Source organism: Anas acuta, chromosome 18 (genome assembly GCF_963932015.1).
Source record: "Anas acuta chromosome 18, bAnaAcu1.1, whole genome shotgun sequence".
Taxonomy (NCBI): Eukaryota; Metazoa; Chordata; class Aves; order Anseriformes; family Anatidae; genus Anas; species Anas acuta.
Window position 1 is genome coordinate 6,172,596 of NC_088996.1, and position 22,128 is coordinate 6,194,723.

The window sequence follows — 22,128 nt, forward strand, 5'->3', positions numbered from 1 at the left end:
TGACTTCGTGCCTTTATTTCTTTTTCCTAATTCCAGACCCTTTTCCGAAATATTCTCTTGTAGTTCCTTGTACTTTTTTTTTTTTCCGTTCAAAGTCTTCCCTTAAACTTAGAAATTCAGCAGTGCATTATGTGTGTGATTTTATTAACATGCCAGGATAAAATTCCTAGTGTCTTTTGATTTTAAATGGTTGGAAACAGTCACTAATCTAGTGTTGTGTTTTGCAGCTGGACTGAATTGACTGTCAGTCCCAGATAGAAATGATATCATCCCATTGCCCCATTGAACTCTATGGGAACATTGTGTATAAAGCCTGGAAATTGCTCATTTCATGGAATACATGTTTACCAGCTGTAACTAAGATTTATTGCCTATTCTGACAGCTGTTGAGTGGCATATGCTGTCACTGACTTGAGGAGGCATTTGCAGCTTACAGTGCCTTGCAGCACTGATGCATAGCCTTTAAAGCTTTCTGAAATGGTTTGCAATGTACTGTTTTCATAGAGAAATACTTAGTTTTCTATTTCATTATTGGTATAAATGTTTTAGGTACAGGTATAAATGTTAAATGTAGCAACAGAGGCCAAATACGGCAGGAGAGGACACTTAAAGGGTCCTTTCTTAATACTTTTAAGTGCTACCTACTGTTGACATAGAAAAGCTTTTACATTGAGTTTCTTTGGTAGTAGCCTTGCAGCCTAGCAAGGGTGCTAACTGCTACCGCCCCAGGGGCAGGTGAAAATGGGTTGTCAGGCACAGTGCTGATGGTAACTGATGTGATGTTCTATGGGAAAATGGTATAAATAGCTAATGGAAAGCAGAAGTTGCCCTCGGCAGTAATATAAATGGGACATCTAATTATCTAATAATTGCATGAGTATAATCTTATACTGTGCATTGAAATATTGATTCCTTGCATGCTCCCCAGTTTGTACAAGTTTTTGCTCTTTTTTATTGATTGAATTCTTAAATTTAAATTAATTTAACCCAGGTGTTCTCAAGGCAGAGGTACACTTGAGATGTTTTCAGATGGTTCAGTATTTCTGCAAATGTTTAGATGTTGATTTGCATTATGAATGTAAAGAAATATGAGGAAAAACTAAAAATACATATATTTTAAATATGATCTGTGCAGAATTATCAATATAAACACCAGTACCACAATGTAAACACCAGTGATAGGACCCACGGGAATGGTGTTAAGCTGAGGCAGGGGAAGTTTAGGCTGGACATCAGGAAGAGGTTCTTCACCAAGAGGGTGGTTGCACAATGGAACAGGCTCCCTAGGGACGTAGTCACTGCACCGAGCCTGTCTGAATTTAAAAAGTGATTGGACTGTGCACTCAGTCACAGGGTCTAAACTTTTGGATAGACCCGTGCGGTGCCAGGAGTTTGACTTGATGATCCTTATGGGTCCCTACCAACTTGGGATATTCTATGAAATATCCAAAGCTGTCACATCTTTTGAAGAGTTGTTGTATTAAGTTTGGATAACAAAAGTAAGCATAATCATAAGTGTGAAACAGAAGGATTTTAACTATGACTTTAATTGCAAATCTCAATATGTTCCTAACTGAGAACGCTACTGCTATGTTTGACAATGCAACTATGCGTACTGTATCCTTGTGGAATAAGGACAAGATTAGCACAGTTTTTTCATAAGAAGATACTCATCCAGAGGGACAGAAAAAGATTTTAACGAGATGTTCCCTAAATGCTGCATTCTAGTAACTTTGTAGGAAACCCAAAGTCTTAAGTTATATTGCTCTAGAATGATTGTAGTGCTCTAAAAATTCTTGTACTAACATGGTAATACAAAACACGAAAGCATATTGAATGAAGATAGCAGAAGCACAGGGAACTGTCATTATCGTAGCTATTATAATTTTTACCTCAAGCAAGGATTAGTGATATTTTTTCCAGGGTGTATATATAAAGCAATATCAGTGTGTTTTTCTTTAAATAGGCAATAAGAAATGGTGCTTCTATGTGCTTTCATTATTAGTAGTAGTAAGGAATTCCTGATTCCTCAACCTCAGTGATATGTCACCTCAGTCTCTAAATTAAAAAAAATAATAATAATAAAATAAGGCATTATTTTTACATTCTATTCTAGGGTTATCTTTGAGAACACTAATTAGACTGGTGATTTGGCTGTAAAAGATTTTAAGACATTCACTTCTCTGGATGTGATGTCTTTTATAGGCAGTTTGCAGTAAGAAAAAAAAAGTGGGAAGTTACATTGTGGGGTTACAAAATTAAGCAGTGATTACTGTCTCTAGTTCTTGTACAACATTGCCATTTGTGCTTAACAATAAATAAACAAATAAGTAAAAACATGTGGTTTAAAGCTGTAGACCTTACCTGTACCAGGAAGAAATTTACGTTGCGCACTGCAAAGGAAAGTTGCAGTTCAGAGAGGAAGTTACATGCTTGGTGGAAGTTCCGTGGTTTAATTTCTGAAAGGTTATTTTTTATACTTGAAAAAATGATCTGCTCAGCCATAGGCGTATGCTTATACGGCTGCTTAAATGGAAGGGATGCGTAAAAAGCAGAGTGAGCAAAATACGGGTTGAATCGTCATGCTTACATGGTACAATGTGAGATTTAGGAAGGCAACCACTGACATGGATGTGAAGTGCCTTAACCAGTGCTGCTGGGGTGGCGAGGTGTGGGAGGCAGGGCTATGCACCCTGTAACATTATGCTGAGGGTTTCATGATGTGTGTTTGCAAACAGGGCACTGATACGTGTATTTTGTTTGAGAAATGGGAGATTAAGCCCTGTTGGCTTAACGTGCTTAATCTTGTGTTTAGTAACTTCGAAACAACCCCAGGAGCAGCTGAGGGCACTGGGATTGTTTGATCTGGAGAAGAGGGAGGCTCAGGGGAGACCTTACTGCTCTCTGCAACAACCTGAAAGGAAGGTGTGGGGAGCTGGGGCTCAGCCTCTTCTCACAGGTAATTGTGACAGGACCAGATGGAATGGCCTCAAGTTGTGCCAAGGGAGGTTCAGGTTGGAAATTAGGAGCCGTTTCTCCTCAGGAGTGGTCAGGTGTTGGGACGGGTTGCCTGGGGAGGTGGTGGAGGCACCGTCCCTGGGGGTGTTCAAGGCTGGCTGTGGTGCTTGGGGACATGGGTCAGTGGTGACATTGGTGGTAGGGGATGGTTGGACCAGATGATCCTGGAGGGCTTTTCCAACCCTAACGATTCTAGGATCCTACGAACTCTTATTTTAAAAGACCTGAAAGAAGCAATGGGGGGAGGGGGAGGCGAAATGTATGAAAAACGTACGAAGTAACTACGGAGGATGTTTAAACCACAAGAAAAGCCCGCAGCAGAGCACTGAAGCCTCCCCTTGCCGGCCCGGCGGCACCTCACGGCAGGAGCTGCCGGGGAGGGGGTGGTGGGCGCGCGCCTGGCGCGTGATGCGCGCCCCCGGCCCCTCCCGTGCCCGCGCGGCGGCGGGGGCGAGCGCGGCGGCGGCGGCGGCTACGTGCCGAGGCTCAGGTCCACAATGGGCCCCGCCGCGCGGGGGGGCGGGGAGGCGGCGGCGGCGGCCCCAGTTCCAGTTCCAGCCTCAGCCCCAGCTGGGAGCCCGGCGGCGACGCAGCCGTGAGGCGCTGCCCAGCCCCAGCCCTTGCCCCAGCCCCGGCTCCGTGCCCTTGCCGGGTATACGATTGAGCGCGGCGGGGCCGTACGGTGCCCGCTTCTCCCCCGGCCCCGCGGCCGCCCCGTCCGTGAGCGGCCGGTGCCTGGCGGTGCGAGGGGCAGGGGGCGGGCACGGCTACAAAGGGCGGCGGGGCCGGGCCGGGCCCTCACCGACCTGCTCCTGTCCCGCAAGAGAGCCGGGTGGCGCCGGAGGGACCGCAAATGAAGTGCGAGAACTGCACCAAAAAGGTGAGGGGGGGCGGCCGTGGGACCCCCCCGCCCGGGGACGGCGCCTCAGGGGGGCTCAGGGGGCGACCCGGGAAGCCCGGCGTGGTGGTGGGGGGCGCCCCTTAGGGCTTTTCGGGGTGCTTCGGGGTCGTTCAGGGTCGTGGTGCTGCTTCTTTGGGGGTTCTCGGGGGGGTCACCTCGCGATGTGTGTCTCTGGCTTCTCGGCGACCTGTTTGTGCTTCCCCTCGGGGTTCAAAATCATAGCAGTCGCCGAGAGCTGTGAAACCGATCGAGGGGATTTCTGAGGAATTATTTTCGCTGTAGCCAACGTGCTTTGAAAATAAAGCCTTGGCTATAAAGGTGCAGCTCTTGTACTGTCAAAACCTGTAAATGAGCTAAAGGAGTTTTTAACTATCCAAATAGTTCTGTAACGATGTTGCTGGGTATATTTCGCATAATACGTCTTATGCTTTGTTTCAGGAATGCAGTAAAAAACAGAAAAATGATGACTCGCAAAGTGCATCTGTTGATGCATTGAGTTCTAACGATGGCTTTGAAGAGGTAATGTTCCTTCTAAAAACTGTACCATGTACTTTTTGTTCTTGTTTTGTGATGCACCCCAAAGGCAGAGGTTCCAAATAGAGAACTTGCAAGCGCTGGGTATAACGCTGTATCAGTTAAGACCGTGTCTGTATGTGTCCATAACATGAGAATCAAGAATCTTTTCAAAAGATGAAATAAAAAGACCTTGGTCTGCAAGCACAAACAATAATTGTTTTGTTGTTGTTGTTTTAAAGTTGTTTGTGTGTCAAAATCTTACCTCAATTCTTCACAATGGGAACAGGGCTTAGAAGGAGAAAAGTGGAATTTTGCCTGTTCAAGTGCACAAATGTATTACCTTTTTTATATAGGACAAACTCATGTCACATACTGTTCTTTAAGAGGTAACTGTCTCCTTGGGAATAGGTTCTTAATTGAAGGAATTAATTATTTTTTTTTCACAAGTAGCTTGGTTATCTTGCACTTCCATCCAAGTACTCATTTTCCCCCACAGTTGAGCTGCTAATTTTATTAGCCAGAAATCTAGAACTGTTACTTTGGTGTAAATGGTCACTGTAACTGAAAGACTGCTTTCTGTTTGTTTTACCTAGCAGTAAAAGCCTAAGCCGTCTTGGTGGTAGAGGCATCTGCCTATTAAAGAGGCTTAATAGTTCAATTAAAAGTTTTCTTGCTTGGTAACTTATTGGTTTCTGTCAACTCTGAAATGCAATGCAAATCAGGTTGCTACAACATGTACTTCAGGACTAAATTTAGACCTATGTGTTTACACTTAAACATTTTGCAGTTTCACAGTAATAATAGAGCAGAACCATGAAGAAGGATTGAACAAATTACTTTGACTATTTCTAAAAAATCTTTAATATTATACCAGTTTCATGGATCATCTTGTTGTAAATAAAACAGTGAGAAGCAGATCGGCTTTTTATCTGGGTCATTGCAGAGATCTTGAAAATTGCTTGATCGTTATTAAATTTTTATGTATTTGTATTTATTTAGTTATTTATTTTATTTATTTTTTTCAGAAAAATGAGTTTTATGCATTGGCTAATGCTAAAATACTCCTTAGCGACTGCTTAGCATGTGACAATTGTATGACATCAGAAGAAGGAGCCAGAGTTTTCCAACAGAATCAGAAGGAGCTCTTTCGTATACTCAACCTTAATAAGGTAAAATGACGCAAACAATAATGCACTGTTTTCTGTGAGGAGGGGGAGAGATTACAGAATGACTAAGAACTTAATTTCCCAAGGCAGTCAATATGAAGATCTGTCAGGATGTACTTTGTCCAGAGAGGAATGAAAACTTAAGGCAAGATGAGCAGTAAAAGTACTTAACATAATTTTGCACTGGAGAAGCAAGATTACATCACTGGCCCTAAATGAAGAAAGTTATTGCACTTGCCCAAGTAAGATTTTTAGAAAACATAACTTCCTTATTACTCTAACATCAAAAAGGTCTGAGGTTCATTGTGTATGCATATTCACACCATAGTTGCTAGCACTGTTCTGGGAGTTTCTTATGGCAGTGTATCCACATAATACAAAGTTATTGAGGCTAACTTTTGGAAGTAGAATTGTTTTTAATGTATTTTTGAGCTGCCTATGTTTGGAACAAAAATGGTTGCCCTCTATTCAGCCAAAGAATTGCTGTTTTCTGCTGAGATTGGTATTCCCTGGAATGTAATCGCTATGTATGGTGTTAAGATTTGTAGATCTTGATACTGATTTAATTTAGTTCCATTCAAGTCTTCTGTGTCCTTACTTGGTAATGAAAAGCTATTAGAATTAATGCTGGCATTTTTTTTATCTGTACATAAGTGTTGTAAATGAGATGATTCGTTACATAGTAATTCAGTTTTCTTAGAACTTGTTTAACTCTCCATATAACATGATATTGTACATGAGAGAAAGAGAAGGAAGGGGGAAGGCTGGAGGGACACAACCCTTTCAGGTCACATAGGTCCAATTAAGAGAGCCCAAAGTCCACAATTGAGAGGCAGACGGGTCAGAACTTACCAGGTCCAGAGAAAGGCAGTGAGCAAGCAAGATGCTTTCCAGACAGTTGTGAGCTCTACTTGCAGGGTCATTATACAGTATTTAGGATGTCTGAGAACAAACTATAGTCTCTAACCTTTTATAGGGTGAGACTTGTATGTAGCATAGTCCTGGTTTCTCTTTCAAGTGTTCCACTGATCTGGACAACATCTCAATGAAACCACAAGGTTCATCTTCAAATAAATCAGAGTCATCTGAGCTTTACAATTGCACACCACTGTATGTGTTTTCAAAGAGTTCTTCAGTGCTTACAAATGCTGGCTTGTTTAGGGTCCTGCTTTGCCAGTTTCCTCTCAATTTTTTCAGTGATAGAGACATGGGAGCCTGAACAAAAGTTCAGATCTGTAATTCGCTGGGTTGAATTTGTAACTTTGCATGCCTTGCTCCTGGAAACACTAGTTCATTTATTTTAGTATTTAAACATTCTGCTTTTTTTCCTCATTTGTCAGTACTAGATTCTGGTAGGAATGAAAACTTGATAGGTGCTGAATGTCTCTTAAATTTCTTTATGCCATTATGAGACCAACTACAGAATTGTCTTGGGACAGATGAATTTCCCTGAGTCATACAAAAGCAACATCTACGGATGATTAGAGATAACACCGACAGGATCAGAAGAACATCCTGTCCTGTCCTCAAGAAACATGGTAGTTGTTTCATAGGGGTTTTCATAATAAGGCCTGCTGAAGCGTAGGACACTGAGGAGTAACTCCAGGAGTAGAAAAGGGAGGGAAAGGAGGGAGCATTACCCTTTTGTAATTACCTTGTTTCCTTTGTGTTTTGTTTTGTTTACCAGAAATGCGATACCTCAAAACACAAAGTGTTGGCAGTGTCTATATGCCCTCAGTCATTGCCTTATTTTGCTGCTAAATTCAATCTCTCTGTGAATGATGCAGCCAGGAGACTCTGTGGTTTCCTCAAAAGTCTCGGTAAGTTTGGGGTTGTTAATGTGGAGCAGAAAGGGAAGGTTATTTTATGTTTTTGCTTTCTCAGCAGAACTGTTTGTTATGCAGTCATAAAGCACAATTTAGTTTAGAGGTGAGTTTGAAATGTGTACTCTGTGATATTAGTGACCGTGCAGCAGTGTGACATACACTGGTTTCAGGAATAGATTTGAAGCATGTGTTGATAGTGAAGGTCAGAGAACAGAAGGACGTTACAAAGCCGTCTTTGAAATGTTCACTATGAAGAAACCAGGGAGGATTTGGCTGTGAGCTTCAATAAGATTTCTCCCTTGTTTTCTAACTTAGGGAGAGGGGATTCTTAGTATAAGTGCCTACTGGCCCTTTGACATTAATTTCTAGAATATTATCAGATTTTTTTTTTCTGTCTTTTCAAGTGACTCATAAAAACTGTTGTATCTGCTGTATGTTAAAGCTGTATTTCCTTTGTTCTTTATACTGTATATACAAAGCTTAGTTAGAAAAACTAAGGATTTTATTCTTTAATGTACTTGAGGGAGGAAGAAGGATGGTAATAAACCCCTGAATTGTTTCCTGCCTTTTTTTTTATTTTTATTTTTTTAATGCATGTCTGTACCCAGTATATTATTTTCTGTGTCCAAAAAGAGAGCCAAGTTCTGGTGGGCCCCAGTTTTCTTAGAATACGTTATTTATCTTTGCCTCACTTGCTGCAGGGACGTGCTCAATATTACGTAGGTGTATAGGGAGTATGTTGCTAAACAAGCAGATGGAAGGTCTCTGCTGTGTTGCTGATATGCTCATGTACCTTTGCAGACAACTTAAGCAGAGGCAGATATGCCTCCTAGCAGGATACGTGTTGTGTTTTTTGTGGATAAGAAGTCACTTCATGTTTTGTAAAGAATGCTCATTCTCAAGACTCACTGCATATAGCCCTGAGGTCTTGTGATCCTATGCAATTGGACAAACAAAACGCAAATATTTTCTGAATGAAAAGCTTGCCATAAGGAAGCTGACAGCTATTTGAAGTGTTGCTAGTCAGAGTTAGCAAGTTGGTGGTCCTTTTCAATTCATGACACAGAAGATAGCTTTTCAGCATACAGCTTTTATTTTTGACTGTACTAATTGTGAAATTTTTGTAGAGAATAGAGAATGTACCCATTGATCTTAAAAGATTTTCTGTAGACCTAGGATTTGGAAGGATGTGTGAGGTGGAAAACATTCTACTCATTCACTTTTTCCTTACTATTGTATTTCATAGGGGTGCATTATGTATTCGACACCACTATAGCTGCTGATTTCAGTATCCTGGAGAGCCAGAGGGAATTTGTGCAGCGGTATCAACGGAGGAACCAGGAGGAGCATGCCTTACCAATGTTTGCCTCTGCTTGCCCTGGTGAGAACTGATTCTCCAACCTTCTTCCACCAAGGAATTAAGGGTGATTTCATCTGTTTTTCATAGGCTGTTGGAAGAGTTACCAATGGGCTTTCCCATGTGTGTTGAGCTATCTCAGCCACATAAATGTGAGCCATGCCGACAAGGACTGGGTGTGTTCATGTTGGATAAGGTAGTTGCTAATTCAGTGTAGGTCCTTGCGCAGTCAGCTACAAAAGTTGCAGTAGATGTCCCGTCTGCATCTTGCAGTTGTTTCCTGTTGCACCTTTGTAAAAGGTGGGGAGTGTAAATTCTGTTGTTGCTCTTCAAAAAATGAATCTTGCTGGTACTCAGGAGCTTCTGATAATAATACAGAGAACCTGAACTACAGATTACCTGTGCTAGTGTTGATACATGGTGTTTATCAACTTGTATTTCCTGTTACTGCTATAAAAGAAGCATGCATTACGTATTAATGTCTGGATAATGAGCCTGAGGTACAGAAGAACTGAGGTTTTTAGCGCTTCATTAGCCCTTTTAGCCCTAGGAGAAATTTATCACAACTGAAATTATGATTGAGGAGTTGGTGGCTGCTGCTTGTATGCCTGGACCACAAAGTTTAACATGGTGTTTTTTATTGAAAAGAATCTTTAAGGAATTTTTCTAACTGGTGTAATTAAACCATAACCTCCATTATCTTAAGCAAAGTCTTGAACTTTTCACTTCAGCAAGTGACATTATTTCTAATGACTGAGACAGTTATGTCTAACATTTACAACATAACTCCCACTTGCCATGTGACCCTGTTCTGAGAATTTTGCATGAGAACTTGTTCTGTTACAATAGGAATGTGCATTTATCACAACTGAAAAGATGCAGTACATTCACTTATTGTTTACTTGTGCATTTGTTAGCACATTGTCAAGTCAGTTCCCAACTGTGCTAAATAATATTCCTAAAAACAAGTATCAAAAAGGGGGCAAAAATAACTCCTTTGATAACGTCCCTTGCCAGCTCCACCCTAGCAAGTTCATGGTGTTGATTTTCAAAAGGCTTTCTATGAAAAATACAAAAATATTTTTAACTTGGAAATAATTCATGTGGATTGCATTCTTAAAAAAATAAAAATGTTACAGTTAAAGGAATGAGAGTATGTATTCAGTGGCTTCCAGAATCTGCTCCTGTCATCTATTTAGATTTTAAATACTGATATTTAAATTATACTTGTACTCTTGTTTATTCTGCGTGTTCTCTAGTGGAAGTATCTGGGTTATGCTTTAGGAACTGTATACATGTCAGAGGGAAAAGTTTCTACTTGTTTCTGTTAGTGTTATCTTAGTGTTATCTGGTATCTTTAGAAACAGACATACTATATGTTGCTCTTTTGGAAGTGCAAAACCTGCAAAGTTGAAACCACCCCATTTAATCAGCTTTGACTTGTGCGTTATTTAAAATTCAAAACCTGTGGGCTTCTTTTAGAACTTCCTCTGAGATCGTTTTAATTTTCTGCATCTAGATACTGAGTTAAGATTATTTGCTTCTCTCACTAGACAGATATTAACACAGTTGCTGGAGCTCTTTTCACATCCTTATCTGTTCTACAAAAGATTTGTTTCTGTCTTCACTGCAAGTTGTGGTGTTAGCTGTCTGCTGTGCTGTGGATGTAGAGGCATGGGTGATTTCCATTTCTGGAAAAGTGAACTGAAATACCACTGTAAACCCATTCTGAAAGTGTGCAGCATTTCATTCCCTTTGACAGCAATTACAGAAGAAATTTGTCCAGTCATCTAAAGTAAGGTTGTTTACTGTGTTTCATGAATTTGTCTGGGTGCATTTTCTGTTCTTCATTCTCCTTCCCCTCTCTGACCCCAGATGACATAAATTTGTCACAGAGACTTTGTTTACTGGGTGTGCTCATCACAAAAATGTTTTTATATAGCTCTGTAGATCAAGGTCAACGTGAACTCAAATATTACTGCTTTACTTTTACTTATCTTTGGGTATAACTCCACAGATTAAAACATCACCCTCTGCAGTAGTGGTCTGCATTGTAAAATCTACCCTTAGTAACAGAGCATAGCTAGTATAATCCCAAAACCTGATCAAGGGGCATTTTATTGTCTCTGCCTAAATTGTTCTTACCTCCGCCTGCCGTTCTGGTAAAGTGAGAGTTTTTATTTGTTTGTTTCTTGTCCAAAATACAACAGTGTAACTGCTCTAGTGATTTTTATGCATGATGCTTCAGAAACAATCAGTTCTTTCCTCATTTACCAAACGGTTAAGCAATGTAAAGCACTTGCTCTGGGAACCACGCAGTATTTTTAATGCATTGATAACCTCTGAACTACTAAAACAAGTCAATGGGGCAGGCTTGTAGCACAGGCAGGAAGAGCATAACTGCTGGGGATTGAAATGCTGTTGTTCCAGTCAACTAAATTAATTTCCTTTTACAGGAATGGGGTTTTAAAGTAGTGAATGTTTTCTACCTAGTTGTTCTGTACTTTATACTGATGCATAAATATTTATGGCACATGTCTCTCTCTGACATCCTTATGATAAACCACTAAAAATAACATGTTCTGAAGTGGATCTGTAAGCATTTACACAGTGATTTGGAGGGGCTTCTTTTTGTTCTTTGATACTAACACAAGCCAGCAAGTGGTTTAAAATCTGAATGAATTCCTGAAGGGTGCAGGCCTCTGTGGGTACAGATGGACACTGATAGAGGAGCTGGGTATCTCAGGCCTCCTGTAACTGTGGCTCTGGAATTCAGCCCCGCTGATGAGTAGGCAGAAACAGCACGTACACAAAGCGCAGATAAATGTCTTCTGCGGCTCATTCAAGGCTGCTTGTATAATTAAACAATGACTAATGCTCACTGTGCAGCAGGAACTACTGTACACTTGTTCTGTCTGCTGGAAGAAAAGAATTTAAGAAATGGCTTGGGGTGCTATCTGCCAGAAATCCCCTGGAATTTAGTGAAATTTCCTTACAGTTTGCAACTAGGATATCTGAATACCACTTGAGTTCCAGTTCTCTTGCTGGCCTTTGTGGCAGTGTTATGACTTGCACTTATGTACAAATACCTGGCAATGTCTTCAAGCTTAAGAATTAAACTACAGGTATTCCCTTTTTATGTAAACGCTGATCTGCTTGAAGATAAAAGGCTGAAGCAAGAAATGTTTTTGCTCTTCCTTAGCACCAAAAGCAACAGAATTCCCTAGAAGGCTGCGTTAAACACTTCTGCACAATTTAGCTGTTTGATCTACAGTTCATGTGGGTGAAGCAAAAATTCTGAATTAAGTCCTTGTTGTAAAAGATGCTGGGCTGTTGCTTCCAGTAAAAGTTACAGTGCCTAATTAAGAATCACACAGCCTGGATACCTTAATCCCCTCACTTTTCAGTTCATGTTTTGTAAAGTGGGGGATACTAGAACTGCTGTGGATATCGGGGGTGGTGTAAATGTAAATACCCTGTTGTAGCTGAAATGCTGAAGGAGCCTGGTGAAGGGGACAGAGAGTCTTGAGTAACTAAGACTGGATGTTGGATACAAAGAGACACCAGTTAACTGTTTTGTGTACGGGGAGGTGGTTCTAAAGAAGGTGTAGATACTCTAACAATAATAAAAGAAGCCATTTTTCCCAGGTTTAATCCATGTGCATCTTGTGATAATGTTTCCATGTGACTCTTCTGTTCTAGACGACCAAGCTGGGTGTGTGGTTATTAAATCTCAGGAAAGAGAAAGTTACAGCTAAGCAATTGAACAGAGTACATTTGTTGGAGTATCCACTGATCCAAGAGCTAAGGACTAGGAAGTCAACTTACTCTTTGTTAGCTGGGATCTTGTTCTTCCTGCTTGGTTAATTTCACGCATTAGAAAGGATGTAATAGATCATGCACTTTACAGTGGTTTCTAGGTTTCAAATTAATGATGCAGTGGATTACCAGTATCTAGTTGTAAAGCACTGTTAACAAAGCCTTGAGGTTTCCTGCAGTTCCTAAGGTGGGGGATTCCAGCATGCATGAACTCCATTTTCAAAGCAGGAATGTTCTAGCTACTGTGAAAATTTTTTCATTTCTAACAACTTTGCTATAACTACCGTCACCTTACCGTGCTCACATGCTACTTCAGTGTCTGTGATTCCTGTCATTCTAGGTTGGATCCGGTATGCTGAGAGAGTACTCACCAATCTTGTGACCTCCCACATTTGCACTGCAAAGTCTCCACAGCAGATCATGGGCTCCCTGGTGAAGGGCTACTTTGCCAGGCAGCAGGTACGTAATTCTGCCGTATTTTTACCATTATACTCTTCTAAAAAGATGAGGTAGTATGTTCTAATACAGAAATGTAGATCTTGGTGTATTCTAAGCATCCTGAATTTTGTCTTTTTACTTGAAGAATAAATGCTGCTCTACTGCCATACACGTAAGCGTCCATGAGAAGAACAATCTACAAAGAATCTTATTTGTGAGCTGGCAGCAATCCTTGTGCTCCCAGTGCAACATGGATTTAGCTGCTTAGAGATGAAGTTAAATCCAGAGTTGCTAGTGAGATCCTTGTTATATACTGCCTGTGTAGTTCTGTAGAAGTTAAAACAGAGGTAGAGGCGAGTGCTGTGGAAATTCCTTCCTATCCAGAATCAATAAATGCATTGTATGCCGGAAACTAATCTTCTTATCTTTACAATTTTTTATGTTGAAAAAGTTGCTGTTCTTTGTACATACCATACACTTAACTGCATTCAGTTTATATAGAAAAATACTGCTATCTCCACAGAAACAGAGATAAACTGATGCACTTGTGGCTGAAAGTGAGTGAGTGACAGAGCTAGAAAATGGAGTTCAGACATCCTGACTTGCGCTCACTTCTAAGGCAGTCAAAAGCTACAAAACCACACGTCACATAGTCTGAAGGAATAAGTAGAAGCTTCAGACAGAAGACTGACTTCAGATGTTGTTTGCTCATGTTTTTGACTTCTGGCAAACCATGTCACGTGTGCTGCAGTCTTCAAATTTATTTCTACAGATTGATTTCTAATATTACCTGTATGGAAAGTGTGGTGTTATTTTTACCTTTGTCATCCTTAAAGCTGTCCTTTGCTTTCTGTGGAGTTCACATGTGCTCTCTTCTCTGTTGTGCAGAACTTGTCTCCAGATAAAATTTTCCATGTAATTGTGGCGCCTTGTTATGACAAGAAACTGGAAGCCTTGAGGGAAGATTTCTACACTGCCTTGTATAATTCACAAGAAGTTGATTGTGTTCTAACATCAGGTTAAATCTTTAAGCTTACTATTTGTAAAGATATGCATGAATCTCCAGTTTTTATGCCAGGCTTTTTTTTTTTTTTCCAAAGTTTATTTTAATTGTATGGTGGGCTTTCTTCTGCTTTACAAATAAATACTTTTTTTTTTTTGTGCTACTGGTAGCAGTGGTATTCTATATGGAAGGCAAAACCAAAAAATTCCCTTTTAAGTTCATGATCAAGATTCAGATACTTAGTTTTGTTAACCCCTTAAGAAAAGTAAGAGCTATGCAAATCGATGTTACAAATCTTTATCTTGCTTATGTATGGCCATATCTCTACTGGGATTATTTTTGCTGTGTGACACCAGTGACTTTTTGGTGTGGCTCTTGTCTTTTAGGCTTGATGTCCAAACAATATATCCTCCTTTTTCATTGCAAAGTAGAAACTACTTGTTCTAAACTTTACTCAACAGAAAGGTTAAGTATCATTATGCAAAGTTCGGAGCAAGCTGAAGGCCTTTTTCTTCAGGGCTCAATGTATCAGGCTTCTGAGTTATTGGAGGTAACTGACTCTGAGAAGTGGAGGATGTGGCTGTAAGCACATGGAGGTGTTGGGATGTCGATCTCTTAAATGCATGGCATGTACGTTCTGCTTTGTGTTGAAAGTAAAATGTCCTGTGTTTTCCTACAGGTGAAATTGTCCAAATAATGGAGCAGAAAAATGTGTCTATGAAAGATATGACTGAAGTAGCTGTGGATAGTTTGTAAGTAGCTTTGTTGTGGATTGCTTCCTTATTTTGATGACAATTGACAAAACCTTTGGGTGTTCAACATAAATGTAAAACTTCTCAAAGGAACATTTTTTCTTGCTAAAGCAAAAAGTCGGCATCAAAGCCTGAATATATTAAAGCCTCATCCTTTCAGAAACTTTTAAAAACTGTTTTTAAAATCTGATTTTTGAAGATTTATTTAGCTCTGTGTTTATATTGCAGTGCTGTAATACTAGATTTGGCTATATCAAGTTCATGACTTGCTAGTTAAGTGTGACTGTCTGAGGGTGTTGACTCCATTCAGTGCTCTCCATTCCTTGAGCACGTCTAAAGCTAACAGTCTCGTCTGCCCCCTTCCAGCTGCCTGGCCTCACCATGATGCTGGGCTGCCTCATGGGCTGGCCATCTGTTCTGTGCTTCCCTTTCAATCAGAGCAACACTTTGACAGTAAATTTCCACTTTCCCCTAGTATGTTCATGGAGAATTGTTTGAAATAGCACCCTTTCATGACAATGGTAATTCAGTTTTATCCTAAACAGGGCAACTCACTTTTTTTAAGATAGATAAAATTGAAACATGCTTCAAGGTGAAGTGTAGTAAATGAAAGTAACACAAAGATTTGAAGAGGTTTTTTGTTTGTTTGTTTTTTGTTTTTTTTTATGGCTATGATTAGCCCTGAAAGCAGCATGGGTGGTGTTTTATTCTTCAGGCTTAGATACAGAGGCTGGTTTCAGTGCTCAGTGATCTTTGTTCAAGTGTGACAAATGTTACTTGGTATCTTTCCAGAGTGGTGGTGGTAGAGCAATAAACATGCTTTCTTGCACAGAATGGAAAGCTTTGGAAATTTAAATAAATAAATAAATAAAATCATTGCAGTTAGTATCCGGCTTATATCTAGTCTAGACTGGTGAAATGAAGTTGTACAGTGGCAACAGTTTCAGGGCTGTGGTTGTAGTATCGCCCTGATTTACTTTTACTGGAAGCTGCTACACAGAATAAGATTTAGATTAAGTACAGTTTTCACAGACATAATCACATAGAGGTAATCATTTCTTTCATAATCAGCATGTCCAATGGAAGAGCAAACTCTTAACCAGAATATACCTGTATTACTACATCAGTGTATATTGGGGAATAATGTTTGTTTTAAGAATGACAAATCTGATGATACTGTTTAAAGCTGTGAGATGTGATCACGTTTTGCTTTTGTTGGGTCTTAAAAGCAGATTTCTGTAGAGAAATGTACATAAATAGAAGTATTCTTCTTTAAAACAAGTTGTAGCACAGCACCAATTTGTGGTCAAGTACTTGTTCACAATAATTTTTAATATCTAAGTAACTTAGTACAATTTTCAACTTGCTTTTGTATCTGGTGAATGCTAACAATGAGCAGTTGGCTAAAATTAGGAGACCATCTCACAAAGCAAAATGACCCAAGGTTATCAAATTGAAGTTGGAGTACTTCAATAAATGTAATGGCATGGCACAGGGCAGTACTAAATATATAAACTTAGCTCTTTAGAATTACAACTTCCACTTTTTTTAGTAAGGTGTTTGCTGGGGTAATTTTCCCTTTGTTTTCCTGCTTGGATGCTATGTTTGGACTGCTCAAGCAAAAGGCAGCACTGTATAGACCTCAGGAAAGGGAAGAAGGCAAATTAAATTATAACTGGAGAGGCTTTTGCATGTAACAGCAAAGGATGTAATCTGTCCATTCATTAATCTGAAGAAGAACATTCCTTCCTGAAACTAGCATTGCCACACACCCCTCTAGATTTCTCCTTTTCCAAGAAGGAACATGAGCCTGGAGAGGTGCAGTCTTTGGCTGTTGCCAGCGTGCATCCCAGTACAGTTTATACTACAGCCAGTTGTGCTCATCAGCGCTCTGCTTTTAACTGGGTAACAGAGGGATGCTATGTCCATTAGGTATGATGTTAGTAATTTTCTTTGCTCGCTGTAGAGCGGCACTTATCTTAAAGCTGCAGTGCTCTAGTGCAGTGGCAACTGCACTGATGGAGCTATTTTAATGGCACGACGTTAGACTGACAAATAGTTCTGCAGGAGCAGACAAATTATCAGAAAGGCTTGTAACTTCTGAAGTGCTCTTATGTGCTTCTAGGCTAAGAATTCCTCATGTCAAAGTTGATAAAATATTTTTGTGCTTACTTTTTCGCTGTTTTTTGTTTGTTTGTTTGTTTTTCCCCAAAAATGTCTTCTGCGCAATGAATTAACTGGGTCTGTAAACTGCCGAATGTGATTCCTGTAAATTACTGAAGGTTTCTGAACATGGAGAGCCCTGCATCCTCTTACTGTTCTTCTTTTTATTTTTCCCGACATCTTACTGCTGTCCTTAAAGGGTTGAATAAAAAAAATAATAATAAAGCTATGGTCTCACTGCTATGAAACTTTTTTTTTTTTTTTTTTGGGGGGGAGGGGGTTGGGTGGAGAGAACGGAAGAAACATGCTACTTGCTTGAAATGAAGGAACTAAATTTAGGAGTTGACCTTTGTATTGTTTTCTAAGGTTTGGTGAAATAAAGGAGGGAGATGTAGTAAGGCATGATGGGAAGAGATCTGATGGTTACCTGGAGCACATTTTCAAACATGCTGCCAAGGAGCTTTTTGGCATGGATGTCAAAGAAATCACCTACAAAGCATTAAAGTAAGTCACAGTTTTGTATCACTGTTATGTAGGATGGGCTGGTTAGCACTAAAGTGAACCCTGGCAGAGTTGTTACTAGTCTGTGTCTTTCACTGATGGGCAGTTATATATTATGGATAAGTAAATCTGTTGCTTTAAAATAGCTTCTGCTAGCTTTCATTCTATTAATAACTTACTTGCCTTGAGAAATTCAGTGTAGTACTATCCAGAAAATTTCACTCCACCTTCTATTTTACTGAAGACTTGTGTTCCATGTTAAGCATCTGGATACAAACTGACACAGCTGGATCATCCCTTTGGCAATGCAGGGATTTAAAACTTTATTTGTATACCTTCACAGGAACAAGGACTTTCAGGAAGTCACCCTTGAAAAGGATGGTGAGACGGTATTGCGTTTCGCAGCGGCTTACGGCTTTAGAAATATTCAAAACCTGGTTCTGAAGTTGAAAAAAGGAAAGTTTTTATACCACTTCGTAGAAGTCCTTGCCTGCCCAGGAGGTAAGAATGTTAGTGGATGTACAGTCATTCTGCAGGCAAAACTTAAATCTCAAAGGAAGGTACTTACAGGCAGGCACTGTTTCATTCCTTCTTGATTCTCTTCTTAATAATCTAAAATGCTTAATATTTAGTGACTGGTCTAGAACAGCAATTACACATATACAGGATTAGCTCAGAAATTGATTGGATTTTCTAAAATTAACCACAACATTATTTGGTCTCTTATGACCTATAAATAAATGACAGCATGATTCCTATGATGATTTCAAACCTCAGAGGAAGCCTCTGAAATGGTGGTTGTCAAGGGCAAGAAAAGACAAGGAACATAATTAAGGTCATAAAACCACAGAGAAGGCAGAGAAAATAGTTGATATGTAAATGAAGTTTCTATAAGGATGTTGATACTGGAGTCACTTCAGGGAAATACAAATTTGAACAGAATGGGGGAGGGTGGATTTTGTAAAGAAACAACTTTTGTTTTGCATACTGTCTACAGGAAGTTGCCAAATTTCTCCTTATATCAAATCTTCATCACTGTGTCTCTTTTCTTTTTTTTTTTTTAAGGGTGCCTAAATGGAAAAGGCCAGGCACAAACTGAAGATGGGAAACCAGATAAAGCGCTGCTTAACCAGATGGAAGAAGTGTATGCTGCAATACCTGTTAGACTTCCAGAAACCAACATGTATGTACAAAAGATGTACCAGGACTGGCTAGAAGGCATGGACTCCAGTAAGGTCCAGGAAACTTTGCACACCAAATACAGTGCAGTAAATCAAACAGCAAGCAGTCTGGATATCAAGTGGTAACCAATCAAACTTTGAAAGAATTTGCTTAGGTTAGTTACTGATTCAGCACTGGAAACATTCTATGCAATCGCAGATGCTATGCACTAGCCGAGTGTATGAATGAGACGCTTTCCTAGTTGTGGATTCTTAGTTGTGAAGAACCATTGGTTTTTAAAAACAAAAAGAGAAGTTTCCAAAAGCCCTGGTTCCTGCCATTGTCTGTTAACTCTTACTGTATGTTCTCTCCTGTGTGTAATGAACTTCTTCATTCAAAAATGTGATCTTGAAAGGTACGTAAGCACTTCCTGCCAGGTGCAGGGAGTGTGAGTCCTGATTAAGCTACTCCAGATTGAGGGTTCCCTTCACTTCACAACGTGGGCTTTCCCAAGAAGGCGAGACCATCTCACTCCTACTGCTAGGTGTGCAATCCCTTTCATCATGGGAGAACAGTCATCGTGAATTTCAATATTATTGCAGTTATTATAGTAACTTGGGATTTACTTGCTTTGTTAATGAAAACACCAACAACGAACAACACATATAACAACAACTTTGACAAGTGTGTATATGCAGAAGCGTAATGAATTTATGTATGCCTTCTATCAATATTTCAACAGACATTATTCAGATCCAAACTAGAATCACCATTCTTTACTGATGTAACATTGTGTAAGGAACAAGCCACTTCACATAAAATGAAATTGGGAAACTAATGTTAAATGGTTACAATGTAAGCCTTCATTAAAAATAGTTACAAATAGTTGGTTGATTGGTACAAAAAGATAACTTTTCTTTCCTCTTAGTTTTCTCATAAACTTGCAGCTACGAAGACTGGTGCTGCTTACATTAGCTTTTTTATGAAAGTGAAACATGCACATGCACTGTCATGTGAGCATGTGCATAGTACAACTTTCATAGATTTGCTGAGCCAGACTCGCAGCACTTCTATTCTCATGTTTCGGTACACAGAATACCAGATTGTTCTTTTTCACTTTTCTCCATGGTGACAGACTTATGTAAAAATAGAGTTTTTCCACTTCATGGAGTGCATCTGAAAAAATACTTAGCACTGCTTGTGAGCTCAAGTTATTATACATTGGCATCATTAGTTGTGGTGTCCCTACTTTTTAGGTATGCTATAGAGGTTTAATTTAAGAAACAAAGTGGTATTTGCATGCAAGCATTTTTGCACCTTCATGAGTTGTCAGAGAGGGTAGTAGAAGAATGTGATGGACAAAAAAAAGAATCAAACTATTGCCAAATGTCTTCAAATTTTCATAGTAGCATTGTATTCTTGATTAATGGCCTTTTTGAAGCTAGCACAGTTTCAGATTGTTCTCCATTCTGCAAGTGTGGATGGGCTTCGTTAGTCATTTCAAGAAGTGTTTGAATGCATCTTCTTGTGAATTTCTTAGTATTGCAACTGCTTGTGTGCATAAGTTCTAATACTGCAAAAGCCTGTCTCTATTTGAAATCAGCATTTAACTTGAATGCAGTGGATGGGACGGAGGCATTAGTAAAGGCAACACAAGTGCTTGCAGTGGCTAAACAACAGAGGCTCAAGAGTAGAGGGAGAGACTTAAGTGTGTTACCCTGATGACAAGAGATAGCTGAATGTGAAGCTGTTAATAGAATTGCAGCTTTTAATTGGACTTCAAACTAAATAAAATATTTCGCTTTGAGGGACTTGTTTTCATCAAGTGCACATGAATTCAATTACTGTGCTACCTGAATGCACACAATGAGATTATACCCATAAATTAGCCTTTGTAAGTTGTTCCTTGTTTTAATAAAAACATTATACTTACGTGGTGCAATATCAGAACATCTACAGAAATCTACCTCTGTACAGGAAGGGAGTCCAGAAATCATGGGAAGATCTATGTACAGCTAAAACTTTATTAAATGCTGAAGACAGATGGTGGTGTTGCATGAAACTTCTGAATAGACTATTAGAGGCAACACCTGTCCCCTTTGATCTCATTTTGCTTCTGTCATGATTTCCTCCAAAAAACTTCAACAGAAGTACCTTGTAATAAAGTGGTCTTGTTCTGTTTGTATAGGCATATGTTTCTATGTATATATGGTTTATAGCTTGATGGCATGTTTAAATTATATTGCTTCACTTCTTTGTATAGTGTGCTTATTTTTTATGTGCATATACTGGACAAAATGGTACGATAAAGTTGTTGCTTTTCTGATGAAATCTTCATTAAACTTCAAAAGAGCTGCCTTCCTATTCTGAAAGGATACCCTTGAACTGTTTGTACAACTTGAAAAATAGGTGGTACTGCTGTACATGTTTTCTTCTGCCATTGTGCTTGCCTGTTGCACTGAAGAGCCTTGCTTCCCCTACTGGTGGGAGACCCTTAGAATGGGAGAATAGGTGACAAATCTGTCCCCAGTATACTATGCTGTGCTCCCACCACAAGGGAAGTAGGTGGCTCAGTGCATAAAAATTTAAACTTTATCAGTTGAGTCCACCATTTCCTCCACCTACATAGTGATGTAACCTATTGAGATAGCAGTGTATAAATCTAGTAGAATATTTGTCTGCCCCAATATTCTTTTAAAGATGACAAAGGCATTAACTGAACAGCTTCTAGTGGCTAGGTGGAATGTATGTATTATAACTAATGACTTAGTGTCTGATACTTGTCCAATTTTTTGGTCAGTTTTTGTTTTATAAGAATTTTGGAGTAGAACTGATATTAATTTTTTTTTTACCTTTTCTTTAAAGTGCCAGTTTAAAACAAATCAAAAACTCTTTAACTGTAATTAGTCGTTCCCCTTCCCTCTTCTTTCACTGAATTTTTTGCAGTTTATTGCAGATTATCTGTAGTGTAATACTTGCCAAAGATTTGATTCTGGCTTTTAAATTTACATTTGGCAAGTCCATCATTGTTGACAATGTATTTCTAGCCATGCTTCCTGAAACTACAGCGCCATTTAGTTCTCTGATGCAATTTTTGGCAACTAATAATTTTTCTTGCTGCTGTGTTTTCAGCAATGGGACAAGTTCCTCGTGTGGTTGAATGTTGTGCTGAGACAATCTGTCTCTAGATGATTTTTAGAAAAGACTAAGTTGAAGGGATTGGGAGAGAGTAACTGGAAATGCTAAATTTTAATTTGGAAATTGTCCTGAGGTATTATTGGCAAGCATATCAAGTGGTGGATACCTCGGGTTATATAGCATTTTGTTCTGTGACTGCTACAACAGGGGATACACATTGTAATTTTGCTATGCCTTTTCCAGTAAGTTTGCCTCAGCCGCAGAACCTTGTATTTGTTTGTCCACTGCAGTTAAAGAAGATGGACAGATAGGAGCTATGCTATCACTTAGAATATTGCATATATCGATGCGTAGCAATCTCAACTGGAT

At 39.5% G+C, this 22,128-nt stretch overlaps 1 protein-coding gene across 1 annotated transcript in view; it reads left to right on the top strand.

Moving 5' to 3' along the window:
- The first annotated feature begins 3,468 nt into the window (after nt 1–3,468).
- NARF (nuclear prelamin A recognition factor) overlaps nt 3,469–22,128 on the top strand; it is an 18,756-nt gene continuing 96 nt past the window's right edge. Inside the window, exons 1-11 of the mRNA XM_068654750.1 lie at nt 3,469–3,898; nt 4,358–4,438; nt 5,461–5,604; nt 7,289–7,421; nt 8,674–8,808; nt 12,944–13,062; nt 13,930–14,059; nt 14,724–14,796; nt 17,326–17,463; nt 17,804–17,961; nt 18,526–22,128. The exon at nt 18,526–22,128 is cut by the window's right edge and continues 96 nt beyond it. Of these exons, the coding sequence (XP_068510851.1) occupies nt 3,872–3,898; nt 4,358–4,438; nt 5,461–5,604; nt 7,289–7,421; nt 8,674–8,808; nt 12,944–13,062; nt 13,930–14,059; nt 14,724–14,796; nt 17,326–17,463; nt 17,804–17,961; nt 18,526–18,767 (1,380 nt within the window). The 5' untranslated portion in view covers nt 3,469–3,871 and the 3' untranslated portion in view covers nt 18,768–22,128. The remainder of the gene's footprint in view (nt 3,899–4,357; nt 4,439–5,460; nt 5,605–7,288; nt 7,422–8,673; nt 8,809–12,943; nt 13,063–13,929; nt 14,060–14,723; nt 14,797–17,325; nt 17,464–17,803; nt 17,962–18,525) is intronic.